Genomic DNA, 23,528 nt, shown 5'->3' on the forward strand with positions numbered 1-23,528 from the left:
AAATACAGTTAACATTTTGTTCACAGTTTTCCCCACAGGTTTTTGTGATTTCCTCTCTCTTTGGAATAGATTATAAAATGAGGATTATTGGGTTAAGTAGTTAAAACATAGTGGACCTAAATAGATATTCTCAATATATTAGAATCCCTGTGTGATTATGCATTGCTTACTTTTCAGGATTATAGTTGTTTCACTTATTTTATAGTTTTAATATCTTAATTTTTAAAAATTTCTGTCTTTGATTATGAGGTGAATATTTTTTCATGTTTGCTAAGTTAATTTTCCTCTTTTTGTAAAATCCTTGTCCATATCATTTTGCATATTTAAATTAGCATCGGGCATCACATACACTTTGATTGCATTAATTTTCCAAAGTTACAAGGTGCTATTGCCTAGAACAGGAGGGACCAATTTTATATTCTGTGGAATCCAGAGAACTTATGGGGAGAAAATATCCTTTTGTTTCATCATCCAGTCCTCCTGGTTGAAAAGATAGAGCAAACTATAGGTTCTGCATTCTGGACCCTGTCTTTTTGTAAAGGTGTGAGAGTTAGATGTGGGGCCTATTAATTAGCCTTATGATGAAATTTGTTGGCAAAACCTGGTATACTGATACAAGTTTATTAGGCCCTGGAGTGTTTCAGAGTGATATTTACTCAGTTTCATGTTTTTGTCGATCATTTCATACTTTGAAACATTTTCTTTTTGAAATTTTAATGAGCATTCTGGAAAGGTGGTATTTCACCCATCTTACGATAGCATAGTCTGACTCAGTGTTTTTCCACTCAAAAAACATAGGGGTGTCATTTAGTCTGTTGGGCATCATTCTCTTCTAACATCTTCCCTATTTGGACTTTGGGTAAGACCTCCACCAGAGTGGTCCAAAAGAAGAGCAAACCTAAGCCCACTTGAGGGCTGCAGGCTTACTCTGAGCTGATTGGCTGTTGGGATTGCCTGGGGACCCGACTGCTGCTTTCTATTGGTGGGCTTTCACTTGTCACCTTTAATAACTCATTCATTTATTTCTCTTTCATTCTTGTATTATTTTAGATCTGCCTTCAAAGGCATTGACAATTTTGAAATGTCACGTAGGCTGGAGGTGTATTTGCCAACTAGGAATAGCTTTTTCATCCTCCATTCCTTCTGAACCGGCTTCTCCCCACCCAGAGGTCTGATGCCTGCATGTTGCCTCTGGCTCTTTCTGGTCCCTAACACATCCCTCTGTTAACGCCTGCTCAACCCTGGGAGGCCTGGGTCCAGAAGTGTTCTCTCCTGGTCTCCATGGAGCTCAACATCTCTGCTCTGTCGGTGGAATAGTATCAAAAGTAATGACAGAAAACAATCCTATTTTAGATATTTCCTAGGAATGTCATCGCTGTTGATAATGCCAGCCACACTGTCATCCTGGGTGATGACAGATGAGGAGCCCACAGCTTGGTGTGTACCTTCCTAAGCACAGTCAACTCTGAAACAATTTTAGATTTAGAAATCTGCAACTCTGGACTATACATCAAAACCAACTGTGACCCCATAAGTGACATTTTAATTTGGAAATATGACATGTTCTCATTTGATAATTTATTGAATATTCTTATGCTAGATACCGGTGATAAAAAATGTTCAAGACACTATCATTTGGGGGATTCATAATTCGTGATAGAAAGGACATATAAGCAATTTTTTTTTCCACCAACATATAAATTAAGAGAGCCTAGAGGTGAGAATGTGGACCTCATTGAAGATCAGTTTAATGTCACAGGGAACATGCTTATTTCTGCAAAACCTAGAAAGTTTGACTCTGGCCAATGGAGATTTTATAGGAAGAGATTTGGTGTGGACCTGTCTTCTCTTTCACCCATGGTCTAGGGAAGTTTTTAAGGTGGGGATGTTATGGTCAGGTCTGTTTTTCAGAAAGTAGCCTTCCAGAATCAGTGTGCAGAGAGTCATGATAGGAGGGAGTTGGGAAGCCATCGCATTCATTCCTGGGCTGCTTGGTGGGCCTGTGGGGGTGGGGGAGGGCAGGGTTCTGTTAGAAGAAGAGGTTGGAGACTTGTGGGGCTCTTGGCAAAGGTCCACTGTTTGCTGTTAGGGTTGTTGTTTATGTTCTTACTTTTACTAGAACTGAACATGATGGAGATTTTGGAAAACCAAAGCCCCCTCTCCTACCATCATTCATGAATAAAACTTCTGGTAACAGAAGTGGGGGTGTGTAGGAGGATCTGGTATTGGAAATAAAATTCAGGACATATTTTCAACCCTGATGCAGAGAAAATTGACAATACTTAATATGGGGAAAAGGAATCATGGTTGGGAGAAGGTGCACATGGAGGTGGGAATGAATTAAACCAGACTTTGGGGTGTGGTAGGATTAATGAAACAGAACAGCCTCATTCTAGATTTTAGGCACACAGAATGGCAGGATCAAAAGCCAGAAGGTGAGCAAACACATGTCCAGGCCTGGAAGATGCCTCAAGGCTGGCCGGGACAGAGTTGCTAATGCAAAACTGTGGTCAGATGTAGTACAATGAAATTTGAAAAGGTTCAGTGTTGGTTGAATTCTGTTAGGGTTTGGATATTAGGTTTAGGTTTGTGAATTAGCCCACTGATGACATTAACTGAGTGGTAACTGAACATGGGTAAGGTGTGGCTGGAGGAGGTGGTGCATTGGGGACATACCTTTGGGCTGTACATTTTGTATCTGGCAAGTGGAGTCTCTCTTCTCTGCTTCCTGATCGTTACATGAGCCACTTTCCTCTGCCACACTCTTCTACCATGATGTTCTGCCTCACCTTGAGCCCCGAGGAACAGAACTGGCTTTCTGTGAACTGAGACCTCTGAAACCGTGAGCCCCTGAATAAATTTTGCCTCTTCTAAAATTGTTCCCATCAGATCTTTTAGTCACAGCAGCGAAAAACCTGACTAAAACCAGACCCAAACTGTACAAGGCCTAGAGTTTCAGACTAACTTGTGGGGAAACAGTCAGGATTTTGATCATCAGAATTTCTTAGTCAAAATTAGTTTTAAGAAGATAGATTTGTAGGGCACATGAAGGATATACTAGAAGTGTAAGAACCCAAAGGCAGGAATTCTAGGGACAACGAGGCAGGTGCAACTTTCCATCCTAGGGATTCAGGAGGGTTGCATCATGTCAAGGAGAATTAAGAGGTGGCCCAAGATCACAGAAATATGAGTCGTGCTCTCCAGTATGTGCATTCCCAGCTGCCTTGAGGCAGAGACAAGGAAGAGGGGCAGGGGATCTGACATTGCAAAGAGAAAGGTGGGTTTCAGGGGAGCATTTTCTATTAGAAAATGTAGAAACCAGTTTTCAAAGAATTACAAAGGAATTGAGTAACAATGAAATAGCATAGTAAGCTGCTATAATAATGAAACAATGGAGTATGCCAGTCACTTGCTATGCAAATGCTTGATCTCCTGTCCAGCTGTCAACACATTCTGTCTAGTATCATTTTTGCTCTCACATTCACCCCTTTTTTGCTCCAGTGACAGTTTGTTCCTTTTCTCTAGGATCCCTGATGTTATAAACGGTCCTGAGATAGGGAGTCCATGGCCCTGTGCGTCTAAGTGACATGCATTTGGTCTTTCTTTCCTTTCTTGTCTCTCATAATGATTTTTGTTGATTTTCAGAAAGGTAGGAGTTGGCACTTGGGAAGACTCTGTCATGATAAGCTCTAGTAAACACAACACAACTGGCAAAATGTTTACACCTCCCCAATTGTAAACTAAAATGATGAGCTACATTCTGAGTGACTTGAAAATAATTGGCTCCAATAAACATAATAAAATCTCTATTGTTCTTTTAGTATGCAAATGCCACTTGTTAATTGGCTTGAAATTTAGGGGATTGTCCTTGGACAGGGTTTGTGATTTTTAAAAAATGCTGATCTTAGAAATCTTTCTTTGTTTCTATTATGTACAGCTTGTCATATTGATACCTGTTGTATGCTTTGTGTTTTATTCCTGATTAGGGCATCATTGCAGAGTATAACAAAATCAATGACATCAAGGAAGACGATGACACAGAAAAGTTTAAAGAGGCCATCGTGAAATTCCATAGGCTGTTTGGCATGCCTGAAGAGGAGAAGCTTGTCAACTATTACTCTTGCAGCTACTGGAAGGGGAAGGTCCCCCGGCAGGGTTGGATGTACCTCAGTATTAACCACCTGTGCTTCTACTCTTTCCTTATGGGGAAGGAAGGTGAGTGGTCTAGAATTTCAGAGGGAATCTTTGGAAAGTCTACTAAGGCTTTCGGTGTACTCATAAACCAAATCAAAATATCAAAAATCCAGAGCTATAACCGAGTCAACACTTCCTTTTTTGAATATTTAACAAGTGAATCCATTTATTTGCAATTCAGTATTAAAGGAATTTTGTCATTAAGCAATAAAGGTTCACAAAAGGCATAATTAATTTAGTAAGCATGGATGAAAATCCATGACAGTTCTGATCTCAGGATTTAAGTGGCCCCAATTTGACTCTTAAAACCCACAAACAAGGCAGGCAGGAGCTCAGAGGAGTTCCGGGCTTGAGAGATTGCAGTCAGTACCTTGGGAGGATTTCCTGGAGCCCGGTGTTGACCCAGCCTTGTTCCCTGTGCTCAGCCAAGCTGGTAATCCGGTGGGTGGACATCACTCAGCTTGAGAAGAACGCCACGCTGCTCTTGCCCGACGGGATCAAAGTGAGCACACGCTCCAGCGAACATTTCTTCTCCGTGTTCCTCAATATCAACGAGACGTTCAAGCTGATGGAGCAGCTTGCCAACATAGCTATGAGGCAACTCTTAGACAACGAAGGCTTTGAGCAAGATCGATCCCTGCCCAAACTGAAGAAGAAATCTCCCAAAAAGGTGTCGGCCCTGAAACGGTAGGTGGCAAGGGACTTTGAGTCTCTCTGTCCGTAGGACCGAGAAACCATACATTTGTTAACTTGAACCTTCTGTGAACAGCTTCCAGGGTTAGAACACTTTTCTGGGTGTGGAAACAATACTGAGAAAGACTTCCACTTTAGAAAGAGATGACTGTGCCCAGCTCCCACGCAATGTAATGGGAACTCTTTGGGTCCTATGGACAGAGGGGCCTAGGCCCACACACACGGGGGGTGGTTAGCTCTGCCCAGATGGCTCTTGTTTTAGTCTGCTTTGTGGTCACTGTGACCAAAAGACCTAACAACAATATTAGAGGAAGAAAAAAGTTTATTTTGGCTCATAGTCTCAGAGGTCTCAGGCCACAGATGGCCAACTCCATTGCTCTGGGCCAAAGATGAAGCAGAACATGATGGCAGAAGGGCATGGTGGAGGAAGGCGGCTCAGGACGTGGTAAGCAGGAAGCAGAGGGAGTTCTTCTCACCAGGGACAAAATATAAATCCCAAAGTCGTGTTCCCAGGGACCCACCTCCAACACTCAATTAATCCATATGAGTGGATTAATCCACTAATTAAGCTACAGATAATTTCACCTCTGAACATTTGCTTTTGGGGGACATCTCTTTTCCAAACCATAGCAGCTCTGAAAAATGGTAGCAGAAGTTCCCCAGGCGAGGAGTAGGATAGAAATTTCAGACAGAGGAAGGGACATGGTGTGCAGAGAAAAGCACAGAAGGAAGTAATTCAGTCACATGGCTAGGAGTGGACAGGCAGGGGGTGAGGAGAGGCTACAGAAAAGCCTGGAAGGCTGGATGTGGGGTTAAACTAGGGAGAGGGGGAAGGAGACGCTGATGCCTTCCAAAGTGGGACTGTCTGCCTGGAATTGCCCTTCCCTGAGACGGGGAATGACAGAAGGAAGAGTAGGCCCTGGGGACAGGGTAGCTGAGCTTGATGACATTGAGTAGAGTTGCCTTCAGGACATGCACTAGGAGATCAGTCCAGTAAGATAGGCAGGAGGCAGGAGGATGGCAGGTTTGAGGCCAGCCTCAACAACTTAGTGAAACCCTGTCTCAGAAAATAAAAGGGGTTGGGGATGTGGTTTGGTGGTAGAATGTCCCTGGCTTTAATCCCTAGCGCTGCAAAATTGGACATCATTGGTGGAAGTTGGAGTCTGCAAGGAGGTTGTTATTCTGAAGATGTCCTTGGTGATTTGAGATGTGTTGACACAGTGGTAGAGGGCAGATGTCACCACCGCAGTGAGCTGGGCAGCAGGTGAACGGCAGGGAAAGGCAACTGGGCAAATATAGACTGCTTTGTCAAGAAATTCAGTTATGAAGAGATGGGTCTTGCTTATTTATTTATTTAGAATGGAAAAGAGTTGAACATTAGGATTGAAGGAAGGAGGCAGATGGGAAGGCTGCTGGTGAGGGTAGGTCGGGGGACAGGAGGGAGATAGGGATAAGGCTGTAAGAATATGAATCATGTAAAAAGTGGCGTCTTGTAGAGTGTGGAAGTTGTGCTTATGTGTGTCGTGTCCTCTTCTTTTAAAACAGGGAGAAAGAGTAAGAGTTGGTGGGGGTGGAGGTCATCCTGGGGACAGAAGGGAGGGAACTGAAGGAAGTTCTGCACCCAGTCAGTCCCTCTTTGCTCTGTGAAGCTGGAAATAGGCTGGCGGGGAGGAGGAGGGTAGACCCTCAAGGGGAAAGGTTTAAACAACTGACATGGTGGACAGGAAAAGGTGCTCATTAGGGAGTAGCCAAGAGAGGACCTAGCCGAGGTTAGAAGCCATAGTTGCCCAAGAGCTGGGTTGTGCCCTGGTCTCTTCATGTAGTTCTGTCGTTCAGTTAGGATAAAGAGCAACACCCAGCAGATATGTGGCGTGGGGCTGTTTGCATTCTCTTTAAGTCTTTTCTTAAAAGATAGAGCCCCCCCAAAGTGGCTCCAGGTATGAGTAATTCTAACAGCCTCTCTCGAAATTATTGCATTCTTTAGACAGAATGAATTTTTTATTCAGGCTTTGTTTTCCCAAGGTTCTTTGACATTTACAGATATTGATTGTCAAATGGCTCTGCAAGGGACCTAAATATAGTAAAATAACTTTATTGTGCTTTGGGGTCCTTAAGTTAGAATTAACACCAACGTAAAGCTGAAGAGCGGAGTGACAACAGGGATAGGTAGGTCAAGGAGGGGACGGGTAGGCTGAGGGAGCGTCCACTGCAGTGTTGTTTAGAAGGTATTGAAACCTCTTTCTTGTCTCAGGCGAATTATAATTAACTGTTGCTTCCCAGTGATCTCGATGCCAGGGCCAAGAGTGAGAGATACCGGGCCCTATTCCGGCTGCCCAAAGATGAAAAATTAGATGGCCACACAGACTGCACCCTCTGGACTCCGTTTAACAAAATGCACATTTTGGGCCAAATGTTTGTCTCCACAAATTACATCTGCTTCACCAGCAAGGAGGAAAACCTATGCAGCCTCATTATCCCACTCCGAGAGGTAAGTTTCAGCAAGAAAGGATGCATTAGTGCTTCTCTGGGTAAACCAGGAGTTGTTTTTTGGTTTGCTTTTCTACTTGTTTGTTGTCGTTTTGCATTTTTTTAAATCAGTAGTTGGTTGGTCTTTAACGTTGTGAATCTTCTTAATTCACTGGTGGCATTTGCCACCCTTTCAGTTGTCCCAGTTGGAAGTGTCTCTAGGACCTGTGAGATCTCATCTTCCAGAAATAATAAGGGTTTTGTCATCATTCAAAAATGGAGAGGCCTACAGATGAAGGGATGACTGCTACTGGAAAGACTGCTTGTTGTATTCACAGATCCCAAAAGGAAAGGCCACGCCATTCAGGGCCACATAGGAGGGACCAGATGGGTCAAGAGGCAGAAGGAATAAGGGAACTCATGGGCAAGAGCCTTTATTGTGTTTTGTGAGGGGAAAAACCAGCTGGACAGACTTAGGATTGTGTAGTCTGCACAGTTTTGTGGGCTCTGAGGCATAGTGGCTGTCAGGAGTTGTCTAATTCCTTTCCCTAGGGTGAGTTGGGCAGGACAATAGTGGCCCTGACTATAAGCACTAGAAAAAAAGGAGGTGGTTGGGGTGTGGGCTCTGGATGGTTTGCTTGCTTGAAAAAATCAATTTTCTAGCAATTGGCCAGCACTGAGTGAGGGTGATCTCTCAGGTGTCAGAAAGACCCAAAGGTATCAAAGCATCAGACACAAAAACAAGAAAATACAGTTCTGAATAGCCTGGCTTGTGGCCATGGGCAGCCTGGTCAAAAGGAGCAAGTGGGTGGGTGGGTTAGAAGGCCAAGTGTTTGTTCCCACCTGATCTACCAGGAGCCTACATTAGAACTACCAGGATGCTGGTTAGCAGCAGATTCCCCAGTCCACCCCAGATCCACTGACTCTGAATCTCTACAGATTTTGCGATCTGTATTTCAAGAAATTTCCAGGCCAGTTCTCATGTCCAGGAAAGTCCAAAAGATATTATACTTGCTCTGGTTTGGAGCTGGATTTCATCCTGCCTGGGATAGGAGGTTAGTCCCATAGTCATCTGGAGGGTTGGCTGTGAGGTTTGAGTTGAGAAGGACTTCTAGTTATATGTCAGGGGTTGGGAAACACAGGAGCTGGCAGCCCTCAAGTTTCTGGCAACTTCCAACCTAACCTGATCCTCTCCTGGAAGATAAGGTAATCAAAAGTTTTGAACATTTAATGGACATTGCCTCTTTGTCAAGATTTCCCATAATAGGCCAGGTGTGGTAGCACATGCCTATAATCCCAGTGGCTCAGTTCAAAGCTAGCCTCAGCAAATTAGGGGGGCCCTAAAGCAACTTAGCAAGATCCTGTCTCAAAATAAAAAATAGAAAAGGTTGGGATGTGGCTCAGGGGTTAATTTCTGGTACAAAACAACAACAACAAAAAAAAACAAGAATGAAAGAAAAGCTTCCCTATAGTGAAGGGTTAAAGTTTCTCTATCTTGTATATCTTTTAAAAATTAAGTAAGCAAATGCCCCTAGAGTTATTTTTTCCTTTCTTTTTTATTTTAAGAGTAATGTATTGTTATCACAGAGATTTTTCAAAAGTACAAACAAATAAAAAGAAAACAAAATTTGCCCCTAGTTTCACCATTTAAAGACAATCACCTTAACTAACTGTGCACAGTACACAGCTTTCTAGGCTTTTTCTATGCATTGCTGTGTGCATGCCTTATAACTCAGATCTAAAACATGTTATATGGAATTTTTACTTTTATTTATGACCTTTAACAGTAAATATATCTCAAACCATTTCCTAAAAATTAAATATTCTTCTATGATGTAATTTTAATGACTGCATATATACATTATTGATATATTCTTTTACCTAAATTAATATGTAAACTTTTCTTAAGTTACAAGTTTCAAATTCCTAGAAGCTAAACAGATCAAAAAGAATGCAGCTGGGCGTGGTGGCACATGCCTGTAATCCCAGCAGCTCAGGAGGCTGAGACAGGAGGATCAGGATTGTGAGTTCAAAGCCTGCCTCAGCAAAAGCGAGGTGCTAAGCCACTCAGTAAGAACCTGTCTCTAGATAAAATACAAAATAGGGCTGGGGATGTGGCTCAGTGCTTGAGTGCCGCTTAGTTAAATCTCTGGTACTCCACCCCCCTAAAAAAAAGAATGCAAAATGTTAAACAATTGACAAATTTGGTTCTTCTTATTCTGGGTCAGCAAAACTAGTGTTGAACACATTTTGAGGCCAGGATAAGTTACTGGAGTGGAGATATCAGTTGTCCTTACATGGGGTTGTGAACATAGCTTCATAATTTTTCTAGCAAATTTAACCTCTTTCATGGTCTCCACCATAGCCCATTAGTAGGCATAACTTTGTTCATCTCATTCTGTGTGTAAGTTTCTTCACCCAGTGTTACTGAGTGTATCAAAGCCGACCAACCTGGAATGGCTAGGACGTCCACAACAGGATTAAGAATGTACTACAGATGGGTCATTTGAGACTCTGAGCGTGTTACCACTCTGTTATCCAGAGGTGCAAAGAGGTCCTGAAGCCTGTATCCAGACATCTGCCTTGCTTCTGATCAGCGCCCCTGGGTATTGGGTCCAGCCAGCTCTGTTTGTACTGGAGTGAGATTTAGAACACAATAGTAGAGCCCTGGAGGATTGAGAGACCTCTTGCTGCTGTTCTCCACCTCTCTTTGGCTTGCTGGTTTTCCCTAGTAGGGCAGAGATCATTCAGTCACAATTCAGGGTATATCAGAGCAAAGACAGTCTGCAGAGGTGGGGTTTAGACCTGAAGCATGAAGTGGTTGGAAGGTGTAGTTTTAAAGAAATTTGCCTGGTAGGATCTCAGTGCTTCCCTTTGACCCAATGAATCACTGAGGGATGTTAATGGTGGATCCCCAAACCTCAACTAATGGAGGAGGCAAAGGCCTTAATGTAAGTTTTATTACCTGTGGGTAATGATAACATTAGAAAAGCAGTGGGTGTTTGAGTAGAGTGTTCTCACAGGAGCAGGTGCCCTTTGGGGCCCAGTTGTGCTGAGGGAGCAGCAGGAGCCTCTGTGGAATGTGACACCCCCTTGGGCTGCAGACTGTTAACATACATTCTACACATGGAATTCAGTTAGGCCATACTGACAGAGGGTGAAGATTTATGCAGAATCATGTGGGCTGTAGATTTTTGAATTAATTGTTGGGGTAGTGGAAGCAGGAGGCTACAGGAATCTGATGAGGCTCCTCCTTATCGTCACTTAGAGAGTCCAGATGAAGTGTCTCCCCAACACAAATTGCCTCATAAATGTTCATCAGGAGCCACCAAGACTTGATTGAGTTCCAGTCTGTTTTATAAGCCCAGTTGGTAATGAAAATGTCTCATTATAGTGTAGAAAATGCTGAGGCAGCTGGCTTCCTTTACTCAGCGGGGCAAAGCTCATGGAATAGATTTTACTAGAACTCATTTGTCAATGAAAAATGTCTCATAACCCACGTGAGCATTCCCATGTTTTATGTAGGAGTTTCCTGTTTCCGTGGTCATGATTCTGGTAAATGAGAAGAAGCTTTCCATTTGACTTTATCAAAAGCCATGTCCCTGTCTGAGACACAAAATTTGAACCTTTAATCCTTTGGCCTCTGCCATTTAGTTCTAGACGCCTGATGACCCAAAGAACCAGCAGAAGTTTTAAAACAAACATTTTTCCAAGTGTTGAGGGAAAATCCTTTTCATAAGAAAAAAGGGTTCTTTTCTCTGTTTTTCTACAGTTTTTCGTATTAGAACAAAACACAACAAAAAATTCTGCAGGTACAACTCGGATTCCTTTAAAACAGATATTTATATTTATACATGATATATAACTATGTTGATATATCACATGCATGTTATCTAATATATATATCACAGACAATGCACAGCACTTGAGGCCATGGAACTTTTTAAGGTACTTTAATATATTTCCTAGGCTAGAGCAGAAGAAAGGGTTTTTAAAGTACTGTTTGGAAAAGATATATTTCATATGAAAATACCAATATGCAGATTAAAGTTAACTCTGTCTAGACTGCCTTCAGATAGAAAAGATGAGGGGAGAAGAGACCTAGCTGTAGGTACATAATCAGAGCTCTTATAAATAAACCATTTAGAGCTCACCTTGAAGTTTTTCCTAATGTGCTAAAGAAATAGTTTTATTGCATTTATCCTTGCTTCCAGTTTTATGTAAATCCTACTAAAAACCACCAATATATGTCTTCAGTTCAAAGCTAAAACAGTTGTTTCTCTTTCCTTATTTTCTTCCGCTGTGGGTGACTTCAGTGGTCACACACATGTGTGCACATAGACTCATGCACACACACACACACACACACACACACAGAATCTGCTAGTGCAAACAGCATTGCAGTTAAGCTGTTTATATCATGTCTGTCTAGGAATAGATCCTTGAAAATTGGATGCAAAGCCACAGATCAGTGATCCATTTATTGAAAGATTGATGGGGTCTTGAAAACCTCCCTAACATTAAGCTTGATACAAGGAACCAGTACCAGTTTTTTTCCATGTCCTCTGAGTAGTGTGACAGCTAAGAGTCCTAGCTCTCATGACTCCCTGAGATTTTAATGAAATTCATTTACAGCCAAGTGACCCATCTTGGCACTAGTGACATTTAGGGCCAGACTTCGTGTTGGGCACTGCCCTGTGTACTGCTGGACGTTCAGCAGCTTCCTTAGCCTCTACCTACTAGAATGGTTGTCACCTTCCCATTTGCAACAACCAAAAATGCCTTCAGATATTGCCTGATGTTTCCAGGGTGTGTGGGAAAGAGTAGAATCATTCCCAGTTTAGAACCACTGATTTTGAAAGATCAGCAAGATTATTCTAGTTTCTGCTCTAAATTCCAGTTAGATTTGCCTGAGCTATTTTATTTTATTGGAAAAGAGACAAAGAATCTCAGTTTGCTCCAGAAAATATGGGTGGTTTCCATAGAGTGGTGAGAGGGCTGTGTTCCTCTTGTAGCACTACTTGTGGGCTGCTGTGGGGTGATTCCTGGAAAGTAGTGCTCTGTGCTTCGTGTTTCTTTTTAGGTGACCATTGTGGAGAAGGCCGACAGCTCTAGTGTGCTCCCGAGTCCTCTGTCCATCAGCACCAGGAACAGGATGACCTTCCTATTTGCCAATTTGAAAGATAGAGACTTTCTAGTGCAAAGAATCTCAGATTTCCTTCAGCAGACGACTTCCAAAATATACTTGGACAAAGAGTTTGCCGGAAGCTACAACAGTTCAGACGATGAGGTCTGTAGAAAATACCTGCAGGTGTTGGGTTTTGCCCTATTCCTGTGCCCAAGAGTGTTCGCTTCCTATTTTTTCAGTTCTGCAATCTCTGTAGCTATTCTAAGATAAGCCACCTGCTTATCTCAGGCAGTATCTCAGCAGGCTCTTGGGTAAACTCAAGAAGTTTGGTTTAAACCTCTTTTTCTATAGTTGCTGGTATTATTAAGTGATTTATCTGTTACATAGCAAGTGACTCTTGCCCACAGAGTGACATGGTTTGGAATGGTACAGAAGTCAGTAAATAAAGTCTCATGTCTGAAATTCAGCATCATCATGATGATTTTATTACAATAAAATGCAAATTGCATCGTCCCTATTGAATTAGGCCTTGGACCCACATCCAGGAAAATAGAGCACTGAGAAGACATGGGACTAGGTAAATTACTGAGCAAGGTACTGCTTGTTAAAACAAGTTTTAAACATGGTAAAGTCACATGTAAAACCCTGTCCTTGCCTACCCAGTTTACTTATGTTGGTTTTTTGTGTATGTGTGAGTACATGCGCATGCCTGTGTGCTACTGGGAATGGATGGCAGGGGTGCTCTACCACTGAGCTACGTCCCCGGCCCTTTTTATTTTATTTTTGAGATAGTGTCTCACCAAGTTGCCTGGGTTGGCCTTGAACTTGTGATCCTCTTGCCTCAGCCCTCTGTATTGTTGGGAGTAGAGCACATGCATCATCATATATGCAAATCAGAGAGACAAATAGCCAGCCTCTGTTACCAAAAATGCATTTAAAATACAAAGGAAGGGGCTGAGGCTGTCGCTCAGTGGTTGAGTGCTTGTCTAGCACATAGGAGGCACTGGGTTCCATCCTCAGCACCACATACAAATAAATAAATAAATAGAATGAAGGTATTGTGTTTATCTACAACTAAAATAAAAAAATATTTTAAAAAAATACAAAGGAAACCAACTTTGAGCATTGAAATGCTGCAGCCTATGACCCCAGCCACTGTCTGATCCCTGACAAGATGTTAACTTGCTGCCTTTCTCCCGGTCCTTCCTGTAGCAAGAAACATCAGGAAAACATGGTGGAGTTACTGATAGCTACTCAGAGGACCCGGCGGACGTAGGTTCTGTGCCCAAATCCCTCCAATGTCTTGTTCTGCTCCTCATGAACAGGTGTACTCTCGGCCAAGCAGCCTCGTTTCCTCCAGCCCCCAGAGAAGCACCAGCTCTGATGCGGACGGAGAGCGCCAGTTCAACCTGAATGGCAACAGCGTCCCCACAGCCACACAGACCCTGATGACCATGTACCGGCGGCGGTCTCCTGAGGAATTCAACCCCAAATTGGTGGGCACTCTTTGCTCTTCCTCAAAACTGTGGTAGAACATGACCATTAAAAATAGTTTTTAATGTAAATAAACTCATAAATGTCTGTGTAAATGGTGAAGCAGTTTTTATCTAAATATGCTGCTAGGTTTCAGAGCAGCTTTAAGGGAGGAGACAAGAATCATTTTAACTCTTTTCATTTTAACTATTGTGTAAATCAGCCAACAAATAAGTACACGCTTTCTCAGCACACATTTTAAAAACATGAATTCACTTTCACTTGGAAGAATAGAAATAAAACTAAAAATATGATTGGCATCCTACTGACCCATCTTGGGGAAGTGGGATTCTGACTGGGTCAGAGAGCTTTGAGGCAGAACTGCCATCTGTGATGGATGTGTGGAATTGGGGGAGGATTCCAGAAAAATCTTGAGTTCTTTGTTCCCACGTGCTCTGCCCAGAACTTGACCACCCCGCTCAATAGGGAAACTGTTCTGACCTTCCATCTCGACTCTCCTTACCAGCCTCGCAGTACTTTGGGGATGTAATAACATTCCTTGTGTCTTTCAGGCCAAAGAGTTCTTGAAAGAGCAAGCCTGGAAGATTCACTTTGCTGAGTATGGGCAGGGGATCTGCATGTACCGCACAGAAAAAACCCGGGAGCTGGTGTTGAAGGGCATCCCCGAGAGCATGCGGGGCGAGCTATGGCTGCTGCTCTCTGGTACGACCTGGGCAGGGGCTGGAGCATGGGCATCTGAGTCCAGGGCACCCGGGCTTCCCCTCCACCTTCCGTCCTGCACCAGGGGTTCTTTCAAATAGGCAAACCTCCAATTCAGAACTAATGCTCATTTCCCCACCAGAATCTGTGAATTCTGTCAAAATCTTTTACTCTTCATCAAAATCCAGGACCCAAGGTAAGCAGCCCAGATAGATGCTGGTGCCACTGTCCCCTGAGTCCTCAGTCTCTTCCATTTCTTCAGTGAGACTTTGTAGGAAAAAGAGAACCAGATGTTCCAGAGTGCAGCGTTTTGTGATTCAGGGGGATCTCCTCTCTCCTGGCTGTGTTGACTTCACGGAGAATGTTTGAAAGTACCTCTTTTGAGAGCCCTCACTGGGCTGGAAAATAGAGAAAGAGTGGAGGGATGAGAAAGCCCCATTCTTTTTTGGGGTGGGATACCAGAATTGATCCTGAGGTGCCTACCGACTGAGCCACATCCCCAGCCCTTTTTTATATTTTATTTAGAGACAAGGTCTCACTGAGTTGCTTAGGGTCTTGCTAAGTTGCTAAGGCTGGTGTTGAACTGGCCAATCTCCTGCCTCAGCCTCCCAAGCTCCTGGGATTATAGACGTGTGCCACCACACCTGGTGAAAACCCCATTCTTGATTTTTGCCTCCTCCTGAGGTCTTTGGTTGTCACTGAGGCCACGAAGGTGGCTTCCTATATATGCCTTGGATAGTATTTCTCCTTGTCTTCAGGGCATATACTCCCAGGCCCCCACTGGCTGCCTGAAACCACAGGTAGTATCAAACCCTGTCTACCATGTATTTTCCTACAAACACATACCTACGATAAATTTAACTTACAAATTAGGCACAGTAAGAGACTAACAAACAATAACTAATAATGAAATAGAACAGAGTATAACAATATTGTATAATAAAAGTTATTTAAATCTTAGGAATTATTTATTTCTGGAATTTTCCATTTTAGTATTTTAATCTTTCAGGCTAACCTGCCACTACTTCTTGTCATCCTGAGCATCCAGAGTATCCCAGGGATCTTTTCTATCTCAAACACCAGGGCATGCCTTCAAATTCCACAAACCTTTACTTTATCATAGAAATCAGTTGCTCTTATCTGATTTGAGGCCTTAAAAGTAGTCATTCTAAATAAGCTTATGTGAATCATTTTATCTGAACCTGAGGTGTTTTGACCATTATTAAACCCTTTAATTTAGAAAATGACATTAAAGTGAAAAGAATCGTTTTCAGACTTACAGGAAAGCCTTGAAATTTTTACAAGTATTTCTAGAAGTGCATATAAGTGGTAAAATGTCCCACAGTGAGATCTAGAAATGTCTGGGCAGTAAGGCAACAGAATCCTGAAAAAATCATTGATTTTGTCTATTTCGTGTGAAATGGGTTTGTTCTTCCCTTGTCGTTTTCATTTTCCTTAAGTAGACCAGCTGCAGCCCTCCCCCCTTATTACTTAAAAGCCCTAATTTGAGTCAACTCACCTCTAATTACAAATGAAGCCAAGAGCCTCACTACACAGTCTCCTCTTGTCTTCCTTGTGTTGGGTGAACTGATCACTCACAGAGTAAATGAAAAAGTCCATTTTCATCCTCCCTATTCAAATTAGAAGTTATTTTCAGCCACATCTCAGATGAAAGTGAACAAGCCCCAGGAATCCTACACAGCCCTGTTGCAGAGATAGAGTCAGGGTGGGTTATATACAGTGTCTCCTTTAACAGTGAGGGCAGTGTGTGACCAGAGAGTGACATGTTTACATATTGCTCATGTTCCCATCCATCCAGTGTGGGGTTCACATGGAACCCAGCTTCTAGTAGGTGAGCCCACCTTGAGACCCAGCTCCCTCCCATGACCCTGAAGGCTACTACACCAGGACTTGGACTCAGTGCAGCACAGCCCCATGAGAACAGAGCAAAAGCCAAGGTTATTTACCGTCAGCCAGGCTCCCCTCCCAGGGCCTGTGTGAACGACAGATTGGCTCTCTTCGTGACCATCTGGGCGAGCCATTGGGTTGGGGACTCTATATTCTAAAGGGTGAACTGTGAATGTTTACCCTGTTTTTATATATGATTTATATTTTTGGTTTTTAATAAAAGCCTTATTGAGATACAACTCACAATTCAACGAAGTGTACAATTCAATGATTTTAAGATATTCACAGAATTGTGGTCAGCACGGTTAATTTTAGAACTCTGTCGTCAACCCCTCCTGCCACCCCATGTTTTCTCAGTCATTCTCCATTTCCCCCCAAGCTGTAGGCAGCCAGCTGTAGGCAACCACTAAACTCCTTTTTATTTCTATAGATTTATCTACTCAGGGCATTTCGTATAAATGGAATCCTGCAATAGTTCTTTGTGACTGACTTCTTTCTCTTGGCGTAATGCTTTCAAGGTTCACCTGTGTTGGAGCATGTATCAGTGTGTCATTGCTTCTCCAACCAAACGTTGCCCCCTCATACGGTTGTAATTCACTTTGTTCAGCCATTTGTCAGTTACTGAACATTGAGGTGGTTTGCACTTTTGTCTCCTGTGAATAATGTAAGTTTGGGGGCGGGATGTGTATTTTCATTTCCTTTGAGTATGTACCTGGAGTGGAATTTCTGGTTTGTCTGATCTGTTTTTAACCTTTTAAGGAACTGCCAGGCCATTTTCCAAATCAGCTGCACCTTTTCACAATCCCACCAGCAATGGATAAGGGTTCCAATTTTTCCACATCTTCACCAACACTTGCTCTTTTCTATTCTATTGTAGTCATCCTAGATGTTGAGTGATTTGTCACTGTGGTTTTGATGGCTAATGATGTTGAGCATGTCTTCATGTGCTTGGTGGCCATTTGTATATCTTCTTTGCAGAAAGATCTACTTAGATCTTTTGCCCACTTTTAATTAGGTTGTTTTTTGTTAATTGAGTGCTAAGAGTTTTTAAGCACATTTTATAACACAAATCCATTATCAGATTTTCAAAATTTCCCATTCCTTTGGCTGACTTTTCACTATCTAGATGGTGCCCTTTGAAACACAAAATTTCTAAGTTAGGTGAAGTTCAATTTATGGTTTTTTTTTCTTATATCACTCTGTTTTCATATGTTGAAGATTTACGCCAGCCCATATTTTCTACTAAGACTTACAGTTTTTGTGATTCATTCATTTTAATATTTATGTCATGTGAGGTAATGATCTAAATTCATTCTTTTCCATATGGGTAGCCAGTTTTCTCTTGGTCATTTGTTGGAAAACCTCTGCTTTTCCCTGATGAATTGGCTTAGAACCCTTGTCAAAAATTAATAGACCATTAAGGAGAGGGTTCATTTTTGGAGTCTCAGTTGGCCTATTGATGTGTCTATAGGCCAGAACCACATAGTCTTGATTTCTATAACTTTGTAATGTTTTCAAATCAAGAAGTGTGAGTCCTCCAACTTTGTTCTTTTTCAACATTGATTCGGTCATTTGGGGGGCCCTTAAATTTTTCTGCAAATTTCAGTATCAACTAGTTAATTTTTACCAAAAGGGCAGCTGGGAGTTTGGTAGGTATTGTGTTGAATCTGTGCATAGGTTTGGATAGTTTACCTATCTTAACAATATTAAGTCTTCTAAGCTATGGACATGGGGTATCTTTCCATTCACTTTGTCTTTGTTAATATCCTCCAGCAATCTTTTATAGCTTGCAAGGTACATTGTATTTATTCTGAATATTTATTTTCTCTTTGATCATATTATAAATGCAATTGTTTACTCACTTTAATTTTAAGATTGGTTACTGCTAGCATATAGATATGCAATTCATTTTTTTTAGTATTGCTCTTATATCCTGGAGCCTCAATGAATTCATTTGTATGTTTTCTACAACAATTTTTATTTACATCTCCTGAGCATTAGTGATATTGAGCATCTTTTCACATATATGTTGGATATTTGTCTTCTTTGAAGAAGGTCTGTTCATTTCCTTTGCTCATTTTTAATTGGATTTTTTTGTTGTTGTTGTTTACTGTTAGTTGAGTGAACTATTAGTTGTATTAGTTCCTTGTATCTTTTTATATTTTGGATATTTACTCCTTATCAGATATTTGATATGAAAAAGTTTTCTCCCATCCTGTGGATTGCCTTTGCTCTCTGCTGATCGTTTCCTTTGATGTGCAGAATTTCATATAATCTTACTTGTCTATTCTATTGCTTTTGGTGCTTGTGCCTTTGAGTCGTGATTGGTGTCATATCCAAAATAATTTCCCTGACCAATTTTGAGAAGCACTTCTCCTGTTTTCTTCTAGCAGCGTTATGGTTTCAGGTCTTCTTCTTTAAGTCTTTAGTCCATTTGTGCTTCTGGTTGTGGTATATGGTGTGAGGTAAGGGTCCAATTTCATTCTTCAGCATGATAAAAATCCATTTTCCCCAACAGCAATATAAATTTATATCTAGATTTAAATTTAGCTATTTGCATACAGAGTTTTTCTGTCTTCAAGAATCTTAATACAAACATCTTAAACTGGTGATTATATAGCCCAAGTCCCATCCCTCTCCTGCAGAACTCCCACAGGTAATAGGCTCATCACTACTAAGAACCCCCTCACCACTGATTGCAACTTCAAAAATCCCCCCAAGTATACTACAGCCTTTCCTGCTCTTCCATATGCAAAGTCCTTTATAGCTAGCCCTTTAGCAAATAGTGTTCAAACTTAATTTGAGAGACATCTTTATTTTCAAGTAAAATTGTAATAAAACCCCCATGAAATAAAAGCAAAGCTTCTATCAGGTTATTACAGTGGTTAAAGTGGGTGGTGAGAGGAGGACTCAGCCTGGCTTACTCTGGTCACTGCCCTTCTTCTCTTAAGCAGTCACTTGAAATTGTGGAAGTTCCTTGGAGCACAGGTTTATAGCCTGCAAACTTCTACCTGAAGGGGTTTTTATGTAGCCACCTTGCTCTGGGGCTGAAAGAGGACATCAACCTTAGGCTATCCATGATAGAAATATACCACATTTTTCATCTGATTCATATTTTCACATGATTTCATCTTTTTTGCCAATTTTCTATGAGTGACAGAAAAATGAAGAGGTTTAGCTGACTAGACAACAATTACAACGATATAAATCATAAAGTATTAATTTACAGAGCAAGGCAGGGCTTCCGCTTTTTGGATATTGTATCTGTTATGTGTTCACCCAGGTGCTATCAACGAAAAAGCCACACATCCTGGGTACTATGAAGACCTAGTGGAGAAGTCCATGGGGAAGTACAACCTCGCCACGGAGGAGATTGAGAGGGACTTACATCGCTCTCTTCCGGAGCACCCAGCTTTCCAGAATGAAATGGGCATTGCTGCTCTGAGGAGGGTCTTAACAGCTTATGCATTTCGAAATCCCAATATAGGGTATTGCCAGGTAAGTGCACGGAGAGTTTATACAGAAGAAAATATTGCTCCAAGGCTCCTCAGTCTCAGTGCAGTTGGCAACCTAATCTCTTCCCGGGGGGGCTGTCCTGTGCTTTAGTGTTAATGACATGCCTGGCCCCTACCCACTCGATGCCAATAAAACCTCCCAGTTGTGACAGTCAAAATTGTCTCTTGACATTGCCAATGTCCCCCGAGGAGCAAAGTCACCCTGGGTCAAGGCCTACTACCAGAGACAGGAGCCAGACATGATGCCCTTTGTGGGTCAGCCAAGGTCTAGCTCACTCCTTGGGTCTACCCTCGGCATCCTAAACACACATCCCTTCCCTATATATTGCCACATGTTCCTCTTAAACTGTAACGTCCTTGGAAATTACAGCGTGTGTACGCTAGAGTTGTACTTGAATACACATTAGAATCAATTTGGTTTTACTCAGTATGACAAAAAGAGAAGGCAAAATGTTGCCCACACGCTAAAATCATTTCCTGTACTGGAACCTAAGTGACCACTTGGGAGGCTTCCAGATAATGTGACCTTAGATTGGAAGACTACATCATCATGGAGGCCTCCTGGACCACCCATTTTAGGGCTAAAGGAGGCTGAACTCCTGCTCTTACATCCATACATCTGTCTCCCTCCTACACACACACTCCCCCTCTCTCTCCATTTACCACATTATTTAACTTTTTAAAATAACATTAAATTTAAACATACCCCCAAATTGATTAATTACCCTTTATATCTTAGTGTTTTCTCTCTCATACCAGCATCTATGTCCTGGAAGGCTTGTCTAAGCAGTGTCTCCCATCCCCCTCCTTCAATTCCTATACCAGAGCCTGTTACAGGGTGGAACCTGGAAAAACCAATTTTGACTGAATGACTGAGGAATTGACTATAACCACAGCCATGGACTAGAGTTGACAGGTTAATTCTCAAGTGGAATTTTAATAATGATTTCACTCAGGAAAATGTTGAGTAAGACTTGCAAGAAAGAGCCCATTATACCAAAAGAGAAATTTTCATTGAGGAAGTCTGATGAACAGACTCCCGGGTTTCCAGAAGATCAAAAGAAGCAAAGTAGTTAGAAGGCTTTTAATAGAATAGAATTTGCATTTATCTTTTGATCTTCCTTTTTTAATTAAGAGGACTATTAAGGTAGTTTAGCTGTTGAGTGGTTATGAGCTCTCTGATAATATCTTCTAAGAAAGTAAGGTGACTTTAGAATTTAAATCACAGTTACTTATCAGGACCATCTTTATCCAGATGGAAATAATGGGCCAGGGCTTTAACTTTGAAAGGATTCATTATTCTCTGAGGAGAGCCTGGAGCTATGTGTACTTGGTTATAGAAACTGTTACAGAAGGTTAAAAAGGAAATATTTACCTCATTGAATTAAGGATTAAGAACACTGAGAGATTTTTACAGGTTGAAAGCTTTGTCAGATAGCTTTGGGGCAAAGTTTTTGAAAGGAGAGTTTGCCTGTACATGTTTTATGGTAGGGATTCTGGTGAATATTTGTGCTAACAATCCCCTGATGAGGTACTGGCTCAAGAACTAATGGTTTTTACATTTTTAAAGGATCATAAAAGAAAACAAAACCCAGAATACAGACAGCGCCTCTATGTGACCTGCAAAGCCTCAGAATTTCATCTGGAATTTTTCAGAGAGTTTGATGGCCCCTATGAGAATAATTCAATAATCTTTTTTAGGTTAACAAAATTGCTTGTATTTTAATATCTATTTGATGTCTTCAAAATGTATTTGATGACTTTGTCTTTCATTCCACTAGGCCATGAATATTGTCACCTCAGTGCTACTTCTTTATGCCAAAGAGGAGGAGGCTTTCTGGCTGCTGGTTGCTTTGTGTGAGCGGATGCTTCCGGATTACTATAACACCAGGGTTGTCGGTATGTGGGTGTGTTACCCTCTCAGCCTGACGCTCATGGGGACAATGGTTTTAGAGTCATAGCAGCCAATGCTCCACTTCTAGTCACTAGCCAGCAGTTTCAGACTACTCCAGTTTTCCAAGATGGAAATGAAAGAGCTTAAGTAAATATAGGTTTTAAGTAAAAAAAAAAAATCCCATGGATGTGTGGCACATATTGCTGTCACAGATGTTATCTTAGGAAACACTTGATGTGGTGTCACTGCATAATATGTGAGAGCTACCCCAAGGGCTCATGACCATTAGTGGAAAAATAGATTTCCACTGAAATGTCTCTCTATGTGCTCTTTAATAAAGAAGATGGAGCCTATGGAAAGCAGAGATATTCAAAAAATGTTATCTGGGGTGGGAAACACAGCATGTAAAGTCTTATCCAAAGCTGAATTCCTAAGGCATATTTCAGAACTGGTTTCATTGCAAAGCAAACAACCATTGAATTATTGCCTCCTTCTAACCCCTTCATATATCAGACATTAACTTTAGCAGGACAAGCTCTTCATTCCTGGTATAGTACAACATATGCTTTATGTTACCCTCCTGTGTTCTGCCTGTATTTCTAGATTTTTGTACACTAATATGACTTAAGGAAAATATTCTCTAAAAATGTCAGTCAGTCATTTGTGAGTGTGTGCAGCTTTAGGTTTTAAAAATACAACTGTTTTTTTAAAGTGATGTCATATGTGAGGAGCATGCGTCCAAAGAGTATTTTTTAAATAAAGAAGAGTTTACTGAGTAAACTACTTAGGGGTACACTTGGAGCATCCTGGATGTGTATTTCATTCCTAAGCAAATATTGTGCTACCAACACAACAGCTAAGCATGTGTCATGAAAATTTTGTAAAGTTTTTCCAACAACCCTTAGAGTCATCACGTTAGTGCTCATTCATGGAAGGAAAACAGCAAGGAGAAGATGCAGCCAGACTTACCCTGGAGACTGAGCTCCGTTGACACTTGGTCTAGTGACACAGTCCTGGCAGAATGGTTGTGAATCGGGTTGTCACAGGGAAGCCACTTGTGTGGGTTCTCTGGTGAGAAGGTACAGCTGGTCGACCTGTGCCCTTTGATGTCACCCCCTCAGGCGCACTGGTGGACCAGGGTGTCTTCGAGGAGCTGGCCCGGGACTACGTGCCGCAGCTGTACGACTGCATGCAGGACCTGGGTGTGATCTCCACCATCTCCCTGTCTTGGTTCCTCACCCTCTTCCTCAGCGTGATGCCCTTCGAGAGCGCAGTGGTGGTCGTGGACTGTTTCTTCTATGAAGGAATCAAAGTGATATTCCAGTTGGCCCTGGCCGTGCTGGATGCCAACGTGGACAAACTGTTGAACTGCAAGGACGACGGCGAGGCCATGACCGTCCTGGGAAGGTACTGTGCTGCTGTGCCGCGTCCTGCCTTGGAAACCCTTTCTGGCCTTCTTCCCTGTGCTTTCTCTCTTGCTCCCTCATTTCCTGAGTCTTAATGGCCTTGATGATAATCATAAAATCTCTGTGGCTGA

General features: G+C 41.9%; 1 protein-coding gene across 1 annotated transcript in view; it reads left to right on the plus strand.

Annotated features, from left to right (window-relative positions):
- Tbc1d9 (TBC1 domain family member 9) overlaps positions 1-23,528 on the plus strand; it is a 109,237-nt gene that overhangs the window by 62,994 nt on the left and 22,715 nt on the right. The window contains exons 4-12 of the mRNA XM_046459558.2: positions 3,987-4,215; positions 4,620-4,881; positions 7,168-7,375; positions 12,437-12,643; positions 13,807-13,977; positions 14,527-14,677; positions 19,866-20,080; positions 21,879-21,996; positions 23,113-23,398. Of these exons, the coding sequence (XP_046315514.1) occupies positions 3,987-4,215; positions 4,620-4,881; positions 7,168-7,375; positions 12,437-12,643; positions 13,807-13,977; positions 14,527-14,677; positions 19,866-20,080; positions 21,879-21,996; positions 23,113-23,398 (1,847 nt within the window). The remainder of the gene's footprint in view (positions 1-3,986; positions 4,216-4,619; positions 4,882-7,167; positions 7,376-12,436; positions 12,644-13,806; positions 13,978-14,526; positions 14,678-19,865; positions 20,081-21,878; positions 21,997-23,112; positions 23,399-23,528) is intronic.

The sequence above is a fragment of the Marmota monax genome, unplaced genomic scaffold (genome assembly GCF_021218885.2).
Source record: "Marmota monax isolate L192 unplaced genomic scaffold, Marmota_monax_Labrador192_F-V1.1 WCK01_AAM20220418_F8-fsc00039, whole genome shotgun sequence".
Lineage (NCBI taxonomy): Eukaryota > Metazoa > Chordata > Mammalia > Rodentia > Sciuridae > Marmota > Marmota monax.